The following is a 20437-nucleotide window of genomic DNA, read 5'->3' as shown; positions in this document are numbered from 1 at the left end:
TCTCCTAGAATATTTCATGTTAGGGTAAATATTTCATTGGGTTCTAAAGTTCAATATGTAAATGTTTTTTGACTACATTCAACAAAGTCTTGATGAATATTTGAAAGCACACTGTAATTCAAGTGGACATTACTGATACTAATCAGTGAAGGGCAGTTAATACATCTAATTTATCCAATGATTTGAGTTCTCTTGAAACATTTCAGAACATTTTATGTGTTGAATGCATTAAAAGGTGAGGCAATAGGACATTTCTGATAATGACAGTCCACACCACACTTTCATAAATGATATCTTCACAGATAACTAAAGTCAACACCTACACAAATTAACTAAATTCAAATGTATTTCCTCAGAAAGTAACGTACTGAAATGGTGTTGATAAACAACAGTCACTTGAGGAATTCTAACATGCATTTTTGTAATCTTCAAAAATGGTATCAGAAATACACTCACCAGACACAATATAATTCCATAATTTAATATTCCTCTGTTGAAGTAAGTAATTTTAATGGGTATAACAAACATACATGATTGCATCACAGATGACAGTTTAACATTTAAAGTAAATAGCAATAAAGAATTTGAAAGGCAGAAAAAAGAAAAACACTGAACGTAACATGGTGTACATACTAAAGCACAGAGAAACAACAAAATCCTTAAGTGATGTGCATTTATCAACTTTTAATTTTGACCTAAAGAAGATTCCAACACATTTGGTAAAGCTCTGTTGTGCTAATCTTTACTTAAACTTTGTGGGGTTGGGTAGATTGGGGGTATACAGTATTTGTTAGGGGTATTATCGACCTATTTGGCACGAAAACATTAACCATCAAAATTATGGAGGAAATATGAGATGCACTTAAGTGTGCAAAATGGATTTTAGACCCTCCTTAATTTGAAAAAGATAGATAAAAATAAAAATTCTTGACAACATGCCTCTGTGGTTTTCTGTCAGCATTTCTTGATGCTTACCAGTTGAACAACAACTTTGCAAACAAAACCAAAGGCATTCAAATATGTGGAATATTGGCATACTTCCAAAATATGCATTTTGAAAACCTATTTTCTTCATGGTGCTAATGAGGCTGTCTTTAGCTGCACAGTAAAGAGAGTGTAGAGACAGTTCCACGAGGGGATTGAGGAGACTTCATTTTACTGTCATGCATACAGAGGTTGGTAATCATTCTTTTTGCTTCTGCAGGTGATGACACAGATGCTGAGCATCCCAAACAGCTGAGAAAGGGAGAGAAACACAAAACAATTAGTTTAAAATTCATTGTCTGATAAATAAGGCAAACCTTAATAATGACTATGTTGGAATGAACATGCAAAACAGAAGATGAGGTGAAAAATTAAAAGTAGATATACCTTTATGATGGCAAATCCCAGGATGACCAACATTGCATAACTAAGAACATCCTGCAGCATCTGCTCCAGTTCAGATTCACATCCCTGTTGGAAGAGTACAGTGAACGTTTATCCATAAAGAAAATGTGCTTTAAAAAAAGATATATATATAAATTATTATTATTATTTTTACATAATAAAAAAAAAAATGTTGAACCTACTAGCATGGATGCAGCATCATGCAAAAGCATTAGTTTTTCGTTACTGACGCCAATGTAAAAATGCGCTATTCACAGTAAGCCATCATTACTTTATTCCGTGAGTAAAAGTGTATGATAATAGGTGGGTTACAGTGATTATGTGATCTCAACAAATCGGCGCCCATGAGGTGACCCGCTCCATGTAAAATAAAATAGCTTTAGGCCTATCGATATGACTGGAGTCTTAATTTCATGTGAGTGTACATGATTTTACTATTCATTTCATAAGGAGTTAAACTTTTTGTTTAATTAGGAAAAAGTTATTGAGTGCACTTTTAAAGACAGTTGCTTTGGTGATGCTGATCTGAATAACGTCATTCACAGAAACAGAAATTGGAGAGTGTTGTTACTCATACCTGTGTGTTCAGAAGTTCTGGTTGGTTGAATAGCCCACTGCATTGTGTAGTGTTGGCTTTACAGCAGGAGTGTGGCACGGAGTTGTTATGTTGGCCATACCATGGTGTTGCTGTCCAGTCGGTGTAGTTCTGCACCCCACAGCACTGCAACTTGAAATGCAAAAGTGGAAAGCAATGTAAAAAGATACAACAGTGGAAGAATAAAGAGAATGAGAAGCCATTTGCAGAAATCTTTCTAGCCTTACCTGAGATTGCAAGTAATCCACTGCATGGGATTCAGTGTTGAGACCATCATACTTCTGGAAGACATCACTCATTGACTTTTCTAAGTCACCCTTAATCTGTAAACATAAAGAAGAATGGATTTCTTCCTACAGACAAAAATTTTATGATAGTTAATCATCAACTAAATGGACTACAAAAAAAAAAGAACTTACTCTGCCCCTGTAGATGAATCCAAACACAAAGGCAGTCACCTCAGCAGCGAAGATTACCATGATGATAAGAAGGAACTAAATGCAAATTTAGAAAATATGATGAATGTGGGAAGCATTTAAAACATCAAAACTGAAAACATTTTCAAAAGTACAGAATGCAGAATCCAGTAAAACCCCAGAGAAAAAAAATGGAAACTACCATGAGCCCTTCATTCCATTTGCTAAAATACACTGAAACAAAGGCATTGCTATAAAATGTTGGAAGATACATTCCAGAGATGTATAGTAACAAAGTACAAATACTTTGTTACTGTACTTAAGTACAGTTTTTTTAAAATAACTTTTACTTTACTCAAGAATAAATAATTGTAATAACTCACTTTTACTACACTACATTTTGAAGAAAAATGCAACGCTTTAACTGCGATACATTTCTCTAGACCCTTTCGTCACTTTTGCGACTGAACACCACAAAAACACACATCTGCAAATGCAAACTGCAAGCAGATCGGTGATCATGATGTCTGATTTGCAAACTAATCGTTTGACTTTAATATTTTGACCGATTTGATTTGTTTGAACCAGTCAAATTGATTCAAAAAGCTTTCAACAACAATTTGTGTAGCGAATCGATTCACAAATCTGAATGAAAATTTGTATAGGAACCCCTGGTCATAATGACCATTGTTATGTTTGGAGGAAAAAGGGTGAGGCTTGCAAGCCGAAGAACACCACCCAACCGTGAAGCATGGAGGTAGCAGCATCATGTTGTGGGGGTGCTTTGATGCAGGAGGGACTGGTGCACTTCACAAAATAGATGGCATCATGAGGAAGGAAAATTATGTGGATATATTGAAGCAGCATCTCAAGACATCAGCCAGGAAGCAAATGGGTCTTCCAAATGGACAATGACCCCAAGCATACCTCCAAAGTTGTGGCAAAATGGCTTAAGGACAACAAAGTCAAGGTATTGGAGTGGCCATCACAAAGCCTTGACTTCAATCCGTTAGAACATTTGTGGGCAGAACTGAAAAAGTGTGTGCGAGCAAGGAGGCCTACAAACCTGACTCAGTTACACCAGTTCTGTCTGGAGGAATGGGCCAAAATTCCAGCAACTTGTGAGAAGTTTGTGGAAGGCTACTCAAAACATTTGACCCAAGTTAAACAATTTAAAGGCAATGCTACCAAATACTAACAGTGTATGTAAACTTCTGACCCACTGGGAATGTGATGAAAGAAATAAAAGCTGAAATAAATCACTCTCTCTACTATTATTCTGACATTTCAAATTCTTAAAATAAAGTAGTGATACTAACTGACCTAAGATGGAATATTTTCTACGATTAAATGTCAGGAATTGTGAAAAGTTTAAATGTATTTGGCTAAGGTGTATGTAAACTTCTGACTTCAGCGGTAAGTTTTAATCAGTGTTTTTGGCTATAAATTAATTTGACATGTTTTTGGCTTAAACATTAAGAACGTTGTGAAATACTGATACAGGATTGGGGAGTAACGGAATACATGTAACAGGATTACATATTTAAAATACAAAATATTAGTAACTGTATTCCACTACAGTTACAATTTACAGTGCATCTGGAAAGTATTCACAGCGCTTCACTTTTTCCACATTTTGTTATGTTACAGCCTTATTCCAGAATGACTTAAATTCATTATTTTCCTCAAAATTCTACAAACAATACCCCATAATGACAATGTGCAAGAAGTTTGTTTGAAATCTTTGCAAATTTATTACAAATAAAAAACGAAAAAAAAAAAAAAAAATCACAATGTACATAAGTATTCACAGCCTTTGCTCAATACTTTGTTGAAGCACCTTTGGCACCAATTACAGCCTCAGGTCTTTTTGAGTATGACGCTATAAGCTTGGCACACCCATTTTTGGGCAGTTTCTCCCATTCTTCTTTGCAGGACCTCTCAAGCTCCATCAGGTTGTATGGGGAGCGTCGGTGCCCAGCCATTTTCAGATCTCTCCAGAGATGTTCAATCGGGTTCAAGTCTGGGCTCTGTCCCGGAGCCACTCCTTTGTTATCTTGGCTGTGTGCTTAGGGTCGTTGTCCTGTTGGAAGATGAACCTTCGCCCCAATCTGCGGTCCAGAGCGCTCTGGAGCAGGTTTTCATCAAGGATGTCTCTGTACATTGCTGCATTCATCTTTCCCTCGATCCTGACTAGTCTCCCAGTTCCTGCCGCTAAAAAACATCCCCACAGCATGATGCTGCCACCACCATGCTTCACTGTAGGGATGGTATTGGCCAGGTGATGAGCGGTGCCTGGTTTCCTCCAGACATGACGCTTGCCATTCAGGCCAAAGAGTTCAATCTTTGTTTCTCATGGTCTGAGAGTCCTTCAGGTGCCTTTTGGCAAACTCTAGGTGGGCTGTCATGTGCCTTTTACTGAGGAGTGGCTTCCGTCTGGCCACTCAACCATACAGGCCTGATTGGTGGAGTGCTGCAGAGATGGTTGTTCTTCTGGAAGGTTCTCCTCTCTCCACAGAGAAATGCTGGCGCTCTGTCAGAGTGACCATCGGGTTCTTGGTCACCTCCCTGACTAAGGCCCTTCTCCCCCGATCGCTCAGTTTGGCCAGGTGGCCAGCTCTAGGAAGAGTGCTGGTGGTTCCAAACTTCTTCCATTTACGGATGATGGAGGCCACTGTGCTCATTGGGATCTTCAATGCTGCAGAAATTTTTCTGTACCCTTCCCCAGATCTGTGCCTCGATACAATCCTGTCTCAGAGGTCTACAGACAATTCCTTGGACTTCATGGCTTGGTTTGTGCTCTGACATGTGCTGATTACTGTGGGACCTTATATAGACAGGTGTGTGCCTTTCCAAATCATGTCCAATCAACTGAATTTACCACAGGTGGACTCCAATCAAGTTGTAGAAACATCTCAAGGATGATCAGTGGAAACAGGATGCACCTGAGCTCAATTTTAAGTGTCATGGCAAAGGCTGTGAATACTTATGTACATGTGATTTTTTTCATTTTTTATTTTTAATAAATTTGCAAAGATTTCAAACAAACTTCTTTCACATTGACATTATGGGGTATTGTTTGTAGAATTTTGAGGAAAATAATGAATTTAATCCATTTTGGAATAAGGCTGTAACTTAACAAAATGTGGAAAAAGTGAAGCGTTGTGAATACTTTCTGGATGCACTGTATATAGTTAATCAGAATAGTCAGTATCAAATTATTTTGATTACTGAAGGGATTACTTTGCAGTTTACTGTCATTTGTTTCATTTAATATTTAGTCTTTTCAGTTGGAAAAAATGTATCTACATTAATAATACCATCCAAAGAGTGTTTGAACAGCCGTGAAACAGGGGCGTGTCCAGGATTTTGGGGGTGGGGTGGAGGGGGGTTTGTCTACTGAGGCGGAACGCTGTGTCCTTCCAGACACGAGCGGAACGTTGTTATGGACCATACGCCACATGGACGGGTTAAGCTGTTGCGCACTGTCTCCGGGACATGAGCGGGGTCCAAGTTGGGGTGGCAAAGCTCATTTTTAGGGTATTGTTTTCCTTTAAAAATATCAAAAAATCATTAAAACAAGATTTGCTTTATCTTGTTTTAAAAGCAACACTGCATAGTACATTTAGGTTTTTCAGAGAGTGTATTTTTAACATGTATTTTGTCTTACAGAAATGACAGATGTTTTTAGTCAAAACAAGTGAAAAACCTACCAATGCTGAAGCAATCCAATGTATTTAGATTACTTTACTGATCTTGAGTAATCTAACAGAATACATTACAAATTAAGAGTATGTATTCTGTACTCTGTAGTGGAATACATTTTAAAATGAACCCACCCAACCCTGTACTGATGAAGCTATGAGTGATAAGATTTGTTTAAGTCTCCGTTATATTTAGCTAGTTATAAGTCAATAAAATGCATTTACTATTTACATTCAACCAAGGTACAATGTGTATGAATCAACAATGACTCGATGCGTTCATGAAAATCATAACATTTGCAAAACTCATACAACCTGAAATAATTAAATTAATTAACGTTAGGCCCATACTTACAAAGCCTAAACCAACTTTGGACTCCCTCAGAGTTGCACAGCAGCCAACAGTCCCGATGACAAACATGACCACAGCCACTCCGATTATAATGGCTGCAGGGACGAGGGAGTACTTATCGGCCACAAAGTCTTCAAAGTTGTTGTAGCTTCTGATCACATAAGAACCAACATAGGCAATGGCCACTCCAGCAGCCTAGAAAAAACCACAAAACATTAGGATAGACTACTTATACCAAACTGAACTGTTGAACTGAGATAGTGATATTAAACTCCCCTGTATTTACATAGTTCTGTTCCATAATAAAAATATTTTTTATCTCCTACATGATGACATAAGGTGGTATTTTATAACAAGAATGCATTGGACTTCTGGGTTCAGTCTAACTCGCTAAATCAGTTTTAGCTCAGTATCACATGATCTGCTTTTTCAGCCATCAGTCACAATGTACAGTCACGAGACCATTAGAACCTTCCCCTGCTCCCTAATCTTTCCTGGAACTCTGGTCTTGTGCCTCAGCTTGAGTAGAAGCAATAGAGAAAAACAGAAACCCTTGAGGTATGAAAGTGCACATGATAATCGTTATTAATAAGCTTTTTGAAAGGCAATGTTTGAGAGAGAGGCGATGCTGCAATAAGAGCTTTCAATACCCACATTTTAAAGTTGTATTATTTTTTACATTTTCACAGTTTTATGTTTGCTTATGCCATGGTCTGTATGAGTACTCAATGCTGATTGGCTGGAATGCATGCAGTTCAAACCGTTGAATGCACAGGTATTTCCAGTCAGTTTTAATCACCATTCTATATTAAAGCGCCTACTCTGCTGTCCTCCGTAATGAGACATTGCAAGAGTTTTATGCCTCGGTTCAAACAACCTCCAGACACGAATATAGTCTCAGAGCTGGGATTAACCATCACATCAAAAAAACAAAATCAAGCCATGCATTGTAGTCTTAAATTCAACTGTGAAGTGCTACAGGAAACACGGAAAAGTCAATAGTGTTCATCGATCAGCCCTGTATTTATCACCCATAGTGCTTGTGAGGAAAGTATGGTTTGACATTCAGCTGTTTTGCACAGAGAAGAGAAGGTAACCAGGATCCATCAAATGCGTCTTTCATTGTCCAGCAAGACGATTTATATATTAATATGAAAACATAATCTGCACTGCTCAACATGTGTTGATAGAGCTAACAGCTAGAGGGTGCCCCGCTACCACCCATCGCTTCCTGAAGCACTGAATGGATGGAAACTTTTTCATAACACAGTGTAGTAATAGTGCAAGGCCACATGGCTATTTCATTCATTCAATCAATTTTGCAGCCTTAATATATACCATATAGACATCTCAGAGCTCAAAGTCTACAGTTTTGGAGCATTTTTGATTATTTTTCTCCTCATCATGAACAGTAAGTGCTACTTTTACAACCGTCATGTCAGCAATGCTGTTTTTTCCTCAATTAAAAAATAGGAATGAAATATAACATGTTCTGAGGAGTGCCAATCCTTCTACATTATGTAGCTATTATTATTTCTGGATTGAGTATTGAAATTCAGTTTTTAAATAGTGTTTGGTCTCCAAAAAAACTGTAAAATTATTGCACTAGGCTACTTTATCTCTGTGTCTGATTTAGAACAGGCAGAACTCTAGATCTAATGACCTGTAGATCAAGTTAACCATTATTGTTATTCTTGCAGTCAAAATCTGCACTGTAAAAATGCACAGCTGTAACTAATCAATGCAGTAATGTGACCATGGTATAAGAGGGATAATCCACGGCTAGGTGTGCATTAAACGATTTTAAATGCACGACGTGGCCTCGTGTCGGGTGGAAATGCATTTAAAATTGTTTAACACACACCTAGCCATGGATTATCCCTTACTTGACAAAGCCGACATTATGTTAATCTATGGACATAAAAAAAAAAAAAAACTAAAAAACTAAAAACAAGACCAACATTTATGACTGTAACTTGTAGAGCTTTCAAGCTACATCCACCAAACTTGAGACAGACCTTCAGGCTATTCTGACTGGGTTTCCTATGATTTTTGTAACTGATCAGACAGTTTTCACACAGCTGGCAATCAAAAATCCACAAAGCCCCATAAACTTACATTAATGGTATGTTCAAATGGACAAAGACTGTTCAAACTACAACTTTCAAAAAATTCAAATGTAAACAAGGCATTTAATCTGCTTTAAATCTCTCTCTTTCTTGCTTTGTTTTTTTTTTTTCTATCTGTACTCTATCTGTATTTGTTTATTTTTTATTAGTGTTCAACTTTTAGACAAGGCTTTGTCAAGACAACGCCAAAGTTTGTCTGGACAAACTCTAACTAACTAACTAACTAACTAACTAACTACCTCTCTCTCTCTCTCTCTCTCTCTCTATATATATATATTTTTATATATTATCCATAGGTGCACCATATGCAGGAAGAAGTGGTTTTCTACAGAACTCCCCATTGTGCCCACTGAACCCAGAAATGAGCAAGAGGCAGTAAGCCATATCAGATGATGACTAGGCTTAAGGCACAGACAATGTAGGCATCAACAGTCTTTGATTCAATTACATTTATGAGTTCTAACAACTGCATCTAGCCTAGCTGTGTTACTAAAAATGTTAGTGTACACTGCTACTAAGTGCTTGGCATGGATTTTGAGGCTGCACTGAAAAAGACACTGAAGGCCTTTCATGTGTTTTTCTTAAGCATGTAAACAAAGAGCAAACAAATTTCTCATGCTAAATTAAATTACATTCTGGATGAGATAATCTCTCAAAGGCAACTAACACAGCCTAAACATTCACTTGGTGTCTGGAGGGGAGAGAAAGAATGTCTGGCTGAATACAATCTAGTTTTATCTTGTTTTACTAAAGCTCCTCCTTTCTACAAATATAGTCGTCTAAAATCAACATTTAAAGACTCATGGCAAGATAGATGTGTGACATGATAGAAAAATAATAAAGTTTAATAATTAAAAATATTAATGTTCAATCACACCACTTTCCAGCTGATAGTGGGGGCTACACTTATGCAACAAGAAAAACAACAGACTACGTTTAAAGTTGATAAAAAATAAAATAAAATAAAATAAGAACAAACTCACCCAAAATATTAAACTGAGAAGTAAAAGGACGGTTTTCGATGTTATGATTCCACAATCCATGTCTGCGGCGTAGAGATGTGAGAGTTGAGCCTTTGGATATTTCTAGCAATCTGTGACGTTCACTTTCCTCGTGTTCTTTCAAGGGGATCAGTTCAGTCAGACAGCTGACTAAACATCACATGCTTGCGAAGTTCAACAGCTGAAACCCCAGGCCCTAACGCCGTCCAACTGTAAAGATTCCCCGCAGGTGTTCATTGGTTCATTGAGGAAATTCGTCGTTTAGTTACAAAGACGTGACGTATGATTAACATGTTTTGCGTTTACAATGTAACTGTTTCGCAAAGCTGTCAAGCATTTCTGCTAAGTTTTTTTCTTCTTCTTTTTTGTCTTTTTTATTGCAAAAATTCAAATAATACAACAAACAAGGCACCAAAACATTATGACATACATTTTAACTAAGCTGAGTAGACATCAGCATAATAACAAGGATGAGAGGGGAAATAAATCAATAAATAGTAAAATAAGTAAATAAAATACATAATTTGTAAACCAAAGTTAGGTCATTCCAAGGCTTTCTACTAAATTAAATAATTTAATGGCATTCTTCTTTTTCATGCATCTCAATGAACTGAAAAACAACATTTTTTAATTTAGCTTTGTGAATAAAACATTTAGCTAGTATAATTATGCAATGAATAATATACTCCTTATCTTTATTAAATATGATGATCCCAAACAGTTTTATTCGAGTACAGGCATCTCCATATAATTCTTGACCCACTCCAAAACACTCTTTATAAAATCCTGAACATTTGGACATGAAAAAATATGATCTGTTGTTTCAGTGTCATTAGTACAGAAAAAAACATCTGTTTTGCTCAAAATTAAAACGTAGACGTAGAAAATCAGCAGATGGGTAAATGTCAGTTATAATCTTAAAATGAATTTCTTTTGCTTTTGGTGTAATTGGATACTATAGATATTCTGTTCTCAATTTGTTGACTTCACTTTTCTTATATATATATATCTTCTATGAATATGCAGGGTATAAAGTTCTAGAGTTAAGGTGTTTCTTATATAACGGTTGTTACATTTGGTTGAAATGGTTGTGGATGTTTGGTTGAAAAATCAAATGTTTCTCATTCACAATTAACTGTAAAAGGAGGGTTTACTGGTGAATACATACTGGTGAAATGTCTTCAATTTGCCAGTTGAAGAAACTGAACTGTAGTGGCTTTAATTAGGGAACTGTATTCCCTTCTATTACAATGAAGATCCATAAGATTAAAGGCAGACCATGTGTCTTTATCAAACCACTCCTTGTAGAAAAAAGATCTGTTACAGGGGAATTATGGGGAGTACAATTATGCTTGTAAATCAATTTCCAATAGAGAAGTACTTGTTTGTGAACATTTGAAAGCTTCACCGGCAGTTTATTATATCACATTTTATGACAAATTCAATGCCACCAATTTTAATGAACATTAAGCGGGGGAATATAAACCAAATCGTATTTTTATTTAGAATAAAGGATTTTAAGTATTTTAGTTTAAGAGTCCCATTCATGCAGTCAAAGTCAGTTGTTTTAAAACCACCATCAGCATAATCCTTAACAGTACTTGCTCTTGCAATATAATGTGTTATATGTTTTCCAAATGAAATGAAAATTATTTGATTTGTTGTTTTTATATTATGGGGAGAAACTGGAATGGAATAGGCAGGATGTTATACATCGTGATAAGGATTCTGTTTTAGTTAAAAGATTTCGATCAAAAATAGACAGATCTCTTTGTAACCACATATTCAATTTGTTCTACAAAACCCTAAGCTATTTGAAAAGTTCAACATTTCTCATTCTTTCCAATCTTTTGTAATATGTAGACCAAAATTTGACTGTAGTCTTAACTGGGATGTCACAAATACTCTGCAGCTGTGAATCATGAATTGGTAAATGTTCACACTTATTTCAATTTAGATGCAACCCTGATGTTTTTGAAAAGACTTTTTTTATGGTAGTTATTGGAACTTCATTGCTAAAAAGAGTTTCGAGTCATCAGCAAACTGGCTAATAATGATCTGCTCTTCTATTATACCCAGTCCACCCAAACTGTCACAATTTTTAATCAAGATGGCTAACATCTCTGCCGCCATAATAAAAAGCGATGGACTGAGAGGACAGTCTTGTCTTATTCCTCTTTGATATGACGAAAGGTAATGAAACTGAACTATTGATACCATCATATATCATCTTTACCACATTCCTGAAGTTTTCTCCAAATCCAAAGTTTCACAAAGTCTCAGAAATAAAAGTGATTCGATTCGAGTGTATCAAATGCTTTCTTGAAATACAAAAATAAAACCAAACCTTCAATTTCAATTAATTCATTATAATCCAAAATATCCAGTACTAATCTAATGTTATTATGAACAACCCTTCCCTTCATAAATTCATGAACAATTAGTTTACAATCATTGTTTGATAATGTAGCAGGCTCATTTCTTCTAAGTGTAAGAAATGCTGAAGACACTTTAAATTATTGGCTGCAGAATGTGTTCACAGGTGAATTGAGAGTTAAATTTAATTATGGATTTGACATATTTTGTATTTGATTGCTTTTGTAATTTAATATTGGAAATGAAACTCTTATTTTCACAACTCACGCTTTTTTGTCGATTTAGTCCGATTTCGGTTCGATTTTATTAAGTTCAGTCTACTGATATTTTATTTTTATTTTTTATTTTTATTTATTTATTTATTTATTTATTTATTTTTTGGAAGATGTTTTTCAATGTTTCGTCAGCGGACCTATCAACAGCTATTTAAACAACAATATAGCCAATAAAAAAAACTATCCAGTTTAAATCCCTCACAGCCTCGTTTTCATTCATAAAATTAAATATGGCGCTACTGTGAATGATCCCACAACACTAAGCGGCAACAAAAACTGCCACAGTACTTTCCTAATTTAATGTAATATTTAATCATATTTAAAATGTTGCAAATGTATGTAGCTAATGCGAATCCCTGAAATGATCACACTTATTTTTAGACAAAATACTAATTTATAATTTTCAGTTTTGTTCAAGGTGATTAAAATCACGTTTTTTAAAATAACTGTCCAATAAGTGAAAGGATAGTATTTGGGGTAAAAAGCCCCCCTGTTGCAGTGGCTTAATGCCCACATAAAACACACTGTTTTTCTTGGGGCAAATAGATTTTTGAAAAATGTTCAAAGTGGACCCACATTGACGGATCCAATCACAATGGAGATTATTCTGTTCAGTACTTGAGAAGTTATAAAATGCCAAATGTGATTGAAGATTACAGAAAACGGTTAACCCTTCTCTGAAGTGGTTATTTTGAATAAGCTGCTTAGCCTAAACCTTTTTTTTTTTTTTTTTTTTAAATGGCCAGATCTTTGGAAAACATGTCATTTTATCATCTTTCAGCAAAGTGACGTGGCATCAAAGATAAGGTTTTAGCGGTCTGGAAGCCATCGTTCAAGTCCTGACAAAATGAGGTGTAAATGTTATTTTATGAATTAAACAAATGTGATTTTTAGGACGATTACTTTTTTTTTTTACTTGTCCACCACATAATCGCTGTGGATGTAATGGATGACTAGCCCACCATCTCCGACTCCGACTTTGACACATTTGAAAGTGTTCTAGTAGCAACTAAAAAAAAAAAAAAAAAAAAAAAAAAAAAAAAGATGTTACATATAAATGTTACAAATCATAGTAATTGCAATTTTATTAACATATGCAATGTGTCACTGTTATTTGCGGGGATATAATTTAATAAACCTGAGAAAAAAATAAATGTGTTTTAGTACACTGAAAATGCCATTATTTGTTTAAAAGTTCTGTGAGATATTCTATTTTTTATTCCTGATAATATTACATATGATCCAGTAAGTAAATAATCGTTTTAAAAGAATGTTATTATAAATTACTCATAAAACAGCATGCCCCCCCCCCCCCCCATTTCAGCTTGTAAAACTGCGCTGAAATCATGAATGCATGAGTCTACACGGTTCTCATAATGACTATGTTTGCATGCGTCAGCCCGCTGTACTCACTCTGTCAGACAACTTCTTTCAGCTGATCGTCCAGAGCAAATACTAAATTCTCATTCATGTCCACAGGCGTCACATCAGTATCATCTTCTGCTACTAAAACGCCAAGGCGAAAGTCCAAGGCCAAGAAGTCAGGACCCACCGTCTCTGATTTGATCCTCAAGGTTTTGTCAGACTTCAAGGAGCGCGGTGGTGTTTCTCTGGTTGCTTTAAAGAAAGCACTTGCTGCTAGTGGTTATGATGCTGCAAAAAACATCCCTCGCATCAAACTGGCTGTGAAGCGGTTGTTGGCCAAAGGTGGCCTGACTCAGACCAAAGGCACTGGCGCGTCTGGATCATTTAAGATCAGCACGATAGCTGTAACAAAATCAAAGAAGCCGAAGGCGAAAAAGGCAAAGAGGAAGACTACTAAGAAACCTGCAGGGACGAAGAAAACAACAAAGAAGAGCAGGAAAAGTTGAAAAGGTTTTGAAAAAGCCAGCGAGACAACTGCGGACAAGAGCCAAACGTAGAGCTGCCAAAACAAACAAAGCAAAAACGGCGAAGAAATAAGATGACTGTTATTCCTACTCTTTTTAATGGATTCTCAACTTTGATGTTTTGTAAAAATGAAATAAAAATAGCTAAACGAATTAAAATGTATATTGTAGTCTTTTGTTTTATCGATCTCAGATGATGTTTTGATTATTTCAGTTAATATATTATTATTATTATTATTATTATTATTAAGATTTATTTTTCTTTGACCAAAATGCTTTGTATAGTTACCTTAGTACCAGTACCTCTATAGAGCAACCTGAGGTTAAGTGGCTAATGATCTCATGGTAATGTTGTAGGCTATTGTCATTTTTGCATGTGGTCCAATATTTCTCTTTTAAATAATAATAACAATAGTATATATATATATATATATATATATATATATATATATATATATACACACACACACACACAGAGAGAGAGAGAGAGAGATTTTGAATATAAAAGGGCAAATAATAACAACGGACTGGTGTTAAATTATTGAAATGTCCGTATAGTGCCTAACGTAACTGATTGTAACTGACAACTGGAAACGTTTTAGGCTAGCTACATTTGATTTACATGCGCTGAAAAGAAAATTCACGCACTGGATTTCTTTCTGTAGGCAGAGAACACCGCCTAGTGGAGTAACGTGTATAAAGCTCGTGTTTTTGTTGTGTGTACTTTACAACACTGCACCCACTTCGCCGGAGAAGCATTTTGCCTGGGCAATAAGAGTGGGAATGTTCTGTATCTTTTTTTGTAGCCAAGATTTTAAACAAAGTGCCTATGCTGTACAGAGTAAAAAGGTAAAAGAAAAATATCCCATTCCTCCCCTGTATATGAACATTTCACTGGGTGTTTTTGGTCTCAAAAGCGTGACAGGAAATAAAAAAAAGTTGGTGTAGGTGTTGGTTCTTTTGCAGTTCAGTAACTCACTGGTGCACACAACACCATACTTTCTCATACTTTCTCAACTTATGATTAAACAAAATGTGGTTAAAAAAGTTTAAGATTTTTTTCATCTTGGAGAGGATTTGAAAGTGTCTGATGGGACACCATAGGTTTCTAAAACAAGAAGCAGCAAAGAATCTCATTTCCTCTTATCAGAAACAAATGGAAAACATACACTCACCTACATCATAGAAAAAAATAGAGGAAATAATGATGTGCCACAAAAATATAGAGGAACCACATGTAAAAGATCCTAAAAATAATAATAAAAATAAAAATAAAAATTGGCCACAACCCAAGATATCAATCATCAATATCAGATTTGTTTTCTTCCAGTCCTTAAAATCACCCTTCCAATTAACTTTTTAAAAACATGTCAAATTTTTTGGGGGTTTGTCTGTATCTCCAAGGTATGCTCACTATAAAGAGGAACTAGGTTATGGTCTCATGACTGGTGGATGGATGTGAAATTGAAAAATGGTCTCATTGAGGAACTTACTAAATTACAGATATCATTTTTTGAAGGTCATACATTCTGTGCTGAAGCAAAAGGAGAACACTTAGTGAGAAGCACACAGCTGGCAATCATGGAGTCAAGAACATTCTGTCTGCTGATGCTCTGCTGGTTTATTAATGTCTGCAATCTTCATCCAATAATCCGTCCCAGTAATGGACTTCGTGAGTGTCGCAGAAACTCAAGTTTAACAGCTCTGGAGGTGCTACCAGGTGGAGGCTGGGATAACCTGCGCAACTTAGACATGGGACGGGTGATGAACCTGAGCTATTCTCAGTGCCAGACCACAGAGGATGGTGTTTATCTCATTCCAGATGAAATCTTTGTCATTCCACAGAAAGTGAGTGGAGTAGAAACAAACTCTGAGATCATCATGTCATGGTTGGAACAGAAAAGCTCCACTTCAAGCTCCATTAACGCTGATGCTTCCTTCTTTTCCACGGTCAATGCAAAATTCTCCACAGAAAACCAACGTATGAAAACCCACCAAGTGAAAGAGAATTCGGTAACAGCAAGGGTTCAAGTGAGTAAAAAGTAAAAAACTTGTTTCAATATGAGAGTTAAAATGAGCGTATGAGTTTGTATGGACTGTGTGCAGAAATAGCATGCACATGCAATATATTTTCAAGTCATTTTTAAGTAGGATAAATCATAAGGTTAATTTAAGTAATAAAAAAGTAGGCCATTACAAAATACTACTGTTACTGTTACACAAACTGATAAAAATGTTTACCCTAAATGCACTGTAAGTCACTTTGGATAAGAGTGTCTGCCAAATGCATTACATGTAAATGTAAACATTTGTCCTACAACCTTTTGTTTATCAGACTTTGAGTATATTTAAGGCTCTTTTCAATATCTATATAAAAAAATGAATAAGCACTACCTTATTTATTTAATTGAAGAACTGTTATCCAATTGAAGGAACGTTGTACATTGCAGTCCTTTCAGTCCTTGACTCAATGTCTCGCATGATCTTTTTTCAGGTACGTAACCATCTGTACACAGTAAAGGCATATCCTGATTTCACACTGGACTCCCGCTTTGCTCGCCAGGCAGAGGAAATTGCAGATGCTATTGAGAATAATCAAACTCGTCAAGCAACTTATCTGTCAGAGAAACTCATACTTGATTATGGTACCCATGTCATCACAAGTGTTGATGCTGGTGCCACTTTGGTGCAGGAGGACTATATAAAAATGTCTTTTGTCTCTAACAGTCAGTCAGACACGTCTTCGGTATCTGCATCAGCAGGTGCTAACTTTTTTGACAAAGTTAAATTTGATATTAGTGGCAAAGAATCCAAAGGAACCTCTGAAACCAGCACTTATCAGGGTAACATCACATATTCTATGATTTTGAGCCACGGAGGGGCTCTATTCTACCCAGGCATCACACTGCAGAAGTGGCAAGAGAGCACGCTCAATAATCTGGTGGCTATTGACCGCTCTGGGCTGCCACTGCACTATTTTCTTAATCCATCAATATTTCCAGACCTACCAGTACCAACAGTACGTAAATTGGGTTTATCAGTCCGTCAGGCAGCAGAGCGTTACTACAAAGTAAATATCATTCCAGGGTGTGTAAATCCAGATTCCAAAAATTTTAATTTCCAGGCAAATGTGGATGATGCATCCTGTGAGGGTCCAGTCACCAATCTTAGCTTTGGTGGCATTTACCAAAAATGTGATGCGTTGACATTAGATGGAAATGCCATCTGTGACGAGTTAGCAAAGAAAAATCCAGACACTGGTGATTATTCATGCCGTCAGCCATACATTGCCACTCTGTTACGTTCTGAGACAGTAGAAAGAGGTTACAATCATTATGAGTGCCACAGACACTGTCATTCATGTGGTTTCTTATGGTTGTCTACTTGTTGTGACCAAACGTGCGGTGATGCTTACCGTGTCCGTCGTGCAAAAATGGATACTTACTGGTGTTCCACAACAGAGAAATCCTCTGAATACTCTGGGTATCTTTTTGGAGGTTTATTTGGATCATCTTTGCAAAACCCATTGACCAAATCTCATGGTTGTCCTCCAAATTTCTTTGCCCAAATGTTTTTGTCTAATGGTATGATGGTTTGTTTGAGCAATGATTATGAGACAGGAACAAGATTCTCTGTGCCATTTGGGGGTTTCTTTAGCTGTCAATCTGGAAACCCTCTCGCAAAGGGCCAATCTCGCTGTCCACCTCAATTCAGCCAACATCTTGCTGCCATTAGCGACGGCTGTCAGGTATTATACTGTGTCCAGTCAGGTGTGTTCACTGGTGGTCAGTTAACACCTGTCCGCCTACCACCATTCACAAAACCAGCACTGGTCAGCATGATTGCGACAAACACTGTAGCTGTAATGACTGAAGGCGATCACTCCTGGGTGAGAGTTGGAGAAACTAAAATGTGGCGACTGGCAAAGCCTGGTGAGATTAGTCAAATGGTATTATTGTTTGACAGCACTTCTTCTCAGATGTCTGGAGGAGAAAAGACTGGTGTAGCTGTTGGTGTAATTGTTTTGATTGCGCTTGTGGTGGCTGGAACAGTGTTGGTAGTGAAAAGAAGGAGATTTTCTGCCATCAAGATAAACAGGGGGTATGAAGAGCTTCAGATTGACGGCCAAATTGAAAGTGTTGTAGAGATTCAGAGAGAACAACAGAAAGAGAATACAAATGAAAACCCCTCTCAACCTCTTTTAGCATAATAATCTCTTTACTATTCAGGGATTTACAGTTAAGATGCATTTTAATAGTACAATAATTATGATAAATAGTAGTAGCAACAGTAGCAATTACAATAGTTACAGTATATAGTGACCTCTTTCAGTAAATATTCTCTAAAGAAAAATAATCACATTTGTTTTACAAAAATCTAAGCATCTGAATAATAATTATAAAAAAATCAAGCTGTTGCAATGTAATAAATTAGGGGTACTGGCGTTATATTTTAGTGTTTTATGTTAGATTAGGAGATTGTACGTTATAGCATTTGTTATTGTTCTCAAGTGTGAATGTTTCAAGCAAGTGTTTTATTTTTATATAGAGATTATTGTAGAAAAGGAATGCTGATTGTAAATTAGTATTAGAAACAGGAATGCTTGATTATGAATTTTAAATGTTTTGATAAAGGCTCTTTGTGTATGCTGTATATTTGTGTGTCTATGTCTGTATGGAAGTGTGGTTTTAAAGAAGTGCCAGGTACATAGTTTTGAATAACCTGCAATGTAAAAGCAGTAGCATTTAGATTAAACCTAAAAAAGGTTGAGTGTGTTTATCAGTTAGGCTAGTTGGAACAGTATCTTCTCTGTGCTATATAAGGATAAAGAACAAGTGTTAGATTGAATGATATAAAAGGATCTCAAAGGTCTTAATTCCTCAGATGAGTCTGCTGATTTTCCAAGCACTTTGTTTTCAAAGTAAAACTGCTACAAAGCCTCATGTCTCCCAAGTCTCACTTTATTTAACCCACACACCACAATCATCAAATCCAGCATTCTAAACAAACATGTATAGGAAAGGAAGCAGGAAATTTCGTCAATGTAATTTATACCTTGTGTGTTACTGATATTTCAGCAATCATGTGTGTCCAGAAGCTTGGGTATTTCTGTCGGCTGTCAGAAATTTATATATTTATTTCACAGCTCTATGGAATACTCTATTCTGATTGGTCAATGACACCATCTAGTGGTCTGATATGTTTGAGAACAACTGCACATCCGGCGATTAAGTCATATCAGACCGGTCATCCGGGTATTGTGAGTCATCTTTCCTTCTTCTCTTATCACTCTGCGATCACTACAAGTAATCTAATAAAATAATTTAAACTCATAATAATGTTTCATGCCCATTTATTTATTTATTTGGCAAGTAGTCTTGTAATAAGATGGATAATGAGCAGTCAGATGGATTTTTTTTCACAAAATAAACACTAACAGAATTCCAGAGGTGGAATTCAGATGTTCAGCTATTTCTTTCTTCTCACAAAATAACATAATATCAACACAAATCAATATTTCATGTGCATTTATTCATTTATTTGGTTAGTAACTGTGTAATAAGTGGATAATGTACAGTCAGCCTGTTGTTTTAGCAAAATAAGCCACTTCAGGGTGATACAAGATATATTTATATATAATATATTGCGAAAACAACCGGCTGACTGTACATTATCCCTTACATACAAAAGTCTGGGTTTCTCGTTAGAGGTAGTGATGTTTCATTCATAAATGAATTGGTCTTTTTGAACGAATCTTTAAGTAAATAAATCATTCTCATTCACCTCCATACACTGACTCATATTTCTCTATATCACTAACATCTCTCCCTTTCGAAGCCAATGAGCTCTAATGCTTTTCATACCTATAAAGACTGACTATAGCATGAGCCAACAGCATTCAAGTGAGGGCTGTGAAGCAACATATTATTGGTTTCACCCGCTGAATGAATACGCCCCTGTACTGAACAAGTCGAGCCGCTCATCGGGGTCTGAGCAAGATGAGACGTCTCGCTCATGAACGAACCGAATATTCTTGAAAGTCGACAACGAACAAAATAAATGGCTCAGTCATCTCGTTCGTGAACACGATCTGCTGAACGACTGAATGAGAGGAGGCACATCGTTCGTTCAGTTCAGCATGAGTCAGTTGTGTTCAACAAGGAGAGAAAGTGATGAAATGCAAGAGAAAGACATGTTTATGGATATTCACAAAACATAACCCCCAATTTATGAATGTGTAAAAATAACTAAAGGGAATACAGTTAAAAGGACATGAATTACAAATGTAAATGTTGTGGTTTGGTGCACAG

At 36.2% G+C, this 20437-nt stretch overlaps 3 protein-coding genes across 3 annotated transcripts; 2 read left to right on the top strand and 1 right to left on the bottom strand.

Annotated features, from left to right (window-relative positions):
* Positions 1–465: 465 nt before the first annotated feature.
* Positions 466–9731, bottom strand: tspan36 (tetraspanin 36). Its single transcript, XM_051653347.1, has 7 exons — positions 9569–9731; positions 6460–6651; positions 2404–2478; positions 2212–2307; positions 1967–2116; positions 1372–1455; positions 466–1236 (listed from the first exon to the last, which is right to left on the bottom strand). The coding sequence occupies exons 1-7, from the start codon at positions 9626–9628 to the stop codon at positions 1162–1164; spliced, it is 732 nt and encodes a 243-aa protein (XP_051509307.1). The 5' UTR covers positions 9629–9731; the 3' UTR covers positions 466–1161.
* Positions 9732–13623: 3892 nt separating this feature from the next.
* LOC127414941 (histone H1.3-like) lies at positions 13624–14208 on the top strand. The gene has a single exon (XM_051653354.1). The coding sequence runs from the start codon at positions 13707–13709 to the stop codon at positions 14106–14108; it is 402 nt and encodes a 133-aa protein (XP_051509314.1). The 5' UTR covers positions 13624–13706; the 3' UTR covers positions 14109–14208.
* A 1450-nt stretch (positions 14209–15658) lies between these two features.
* On the top strand, positions 15659–19066 carry LOC127414920 (macrophage-expressed gene 1 protein-like). The gene is made up of 2 exons (XM_051653320.1): positions 15659–16157; positions 16621–19066. The coding sequence occupies exons 1-2, from the start codon at positions 15708–15710 to the stop codon at positions 18334–18336; spliced, it is 2166 nt and encodes a 721-aa protein (XP_051509280.1). The 5' UTR covers positions 15659–15707; the 3' UTR covers positions 18337–19066.
* Positions 19067–20437: the final 1371 nt, after the last annotated feature.

The sequence above is a fragment of the Myxocyprinus asiaticus genome, chromosome 24, assembly GCF_019703515.2.
Source record: "Myxocyprinus asiaticus isolate MX2 ecotype Aquarium Trade chromosome 24, UBuf_Myxa_2, whole genome shotgun sequence".
In the NCBI taxonomy this organism is placed as follows: Eukaryota; Metazoa; Chordata; class Actinopteri; order Cypriniformes; family Catostomidae; genus Myxocyprinus; species Myxocyprinus asiaticus.
Note: the sequence above shows the minus strand (reverse complement) of the source record. Positions and strands in the feature narration are given on the sequence as shown.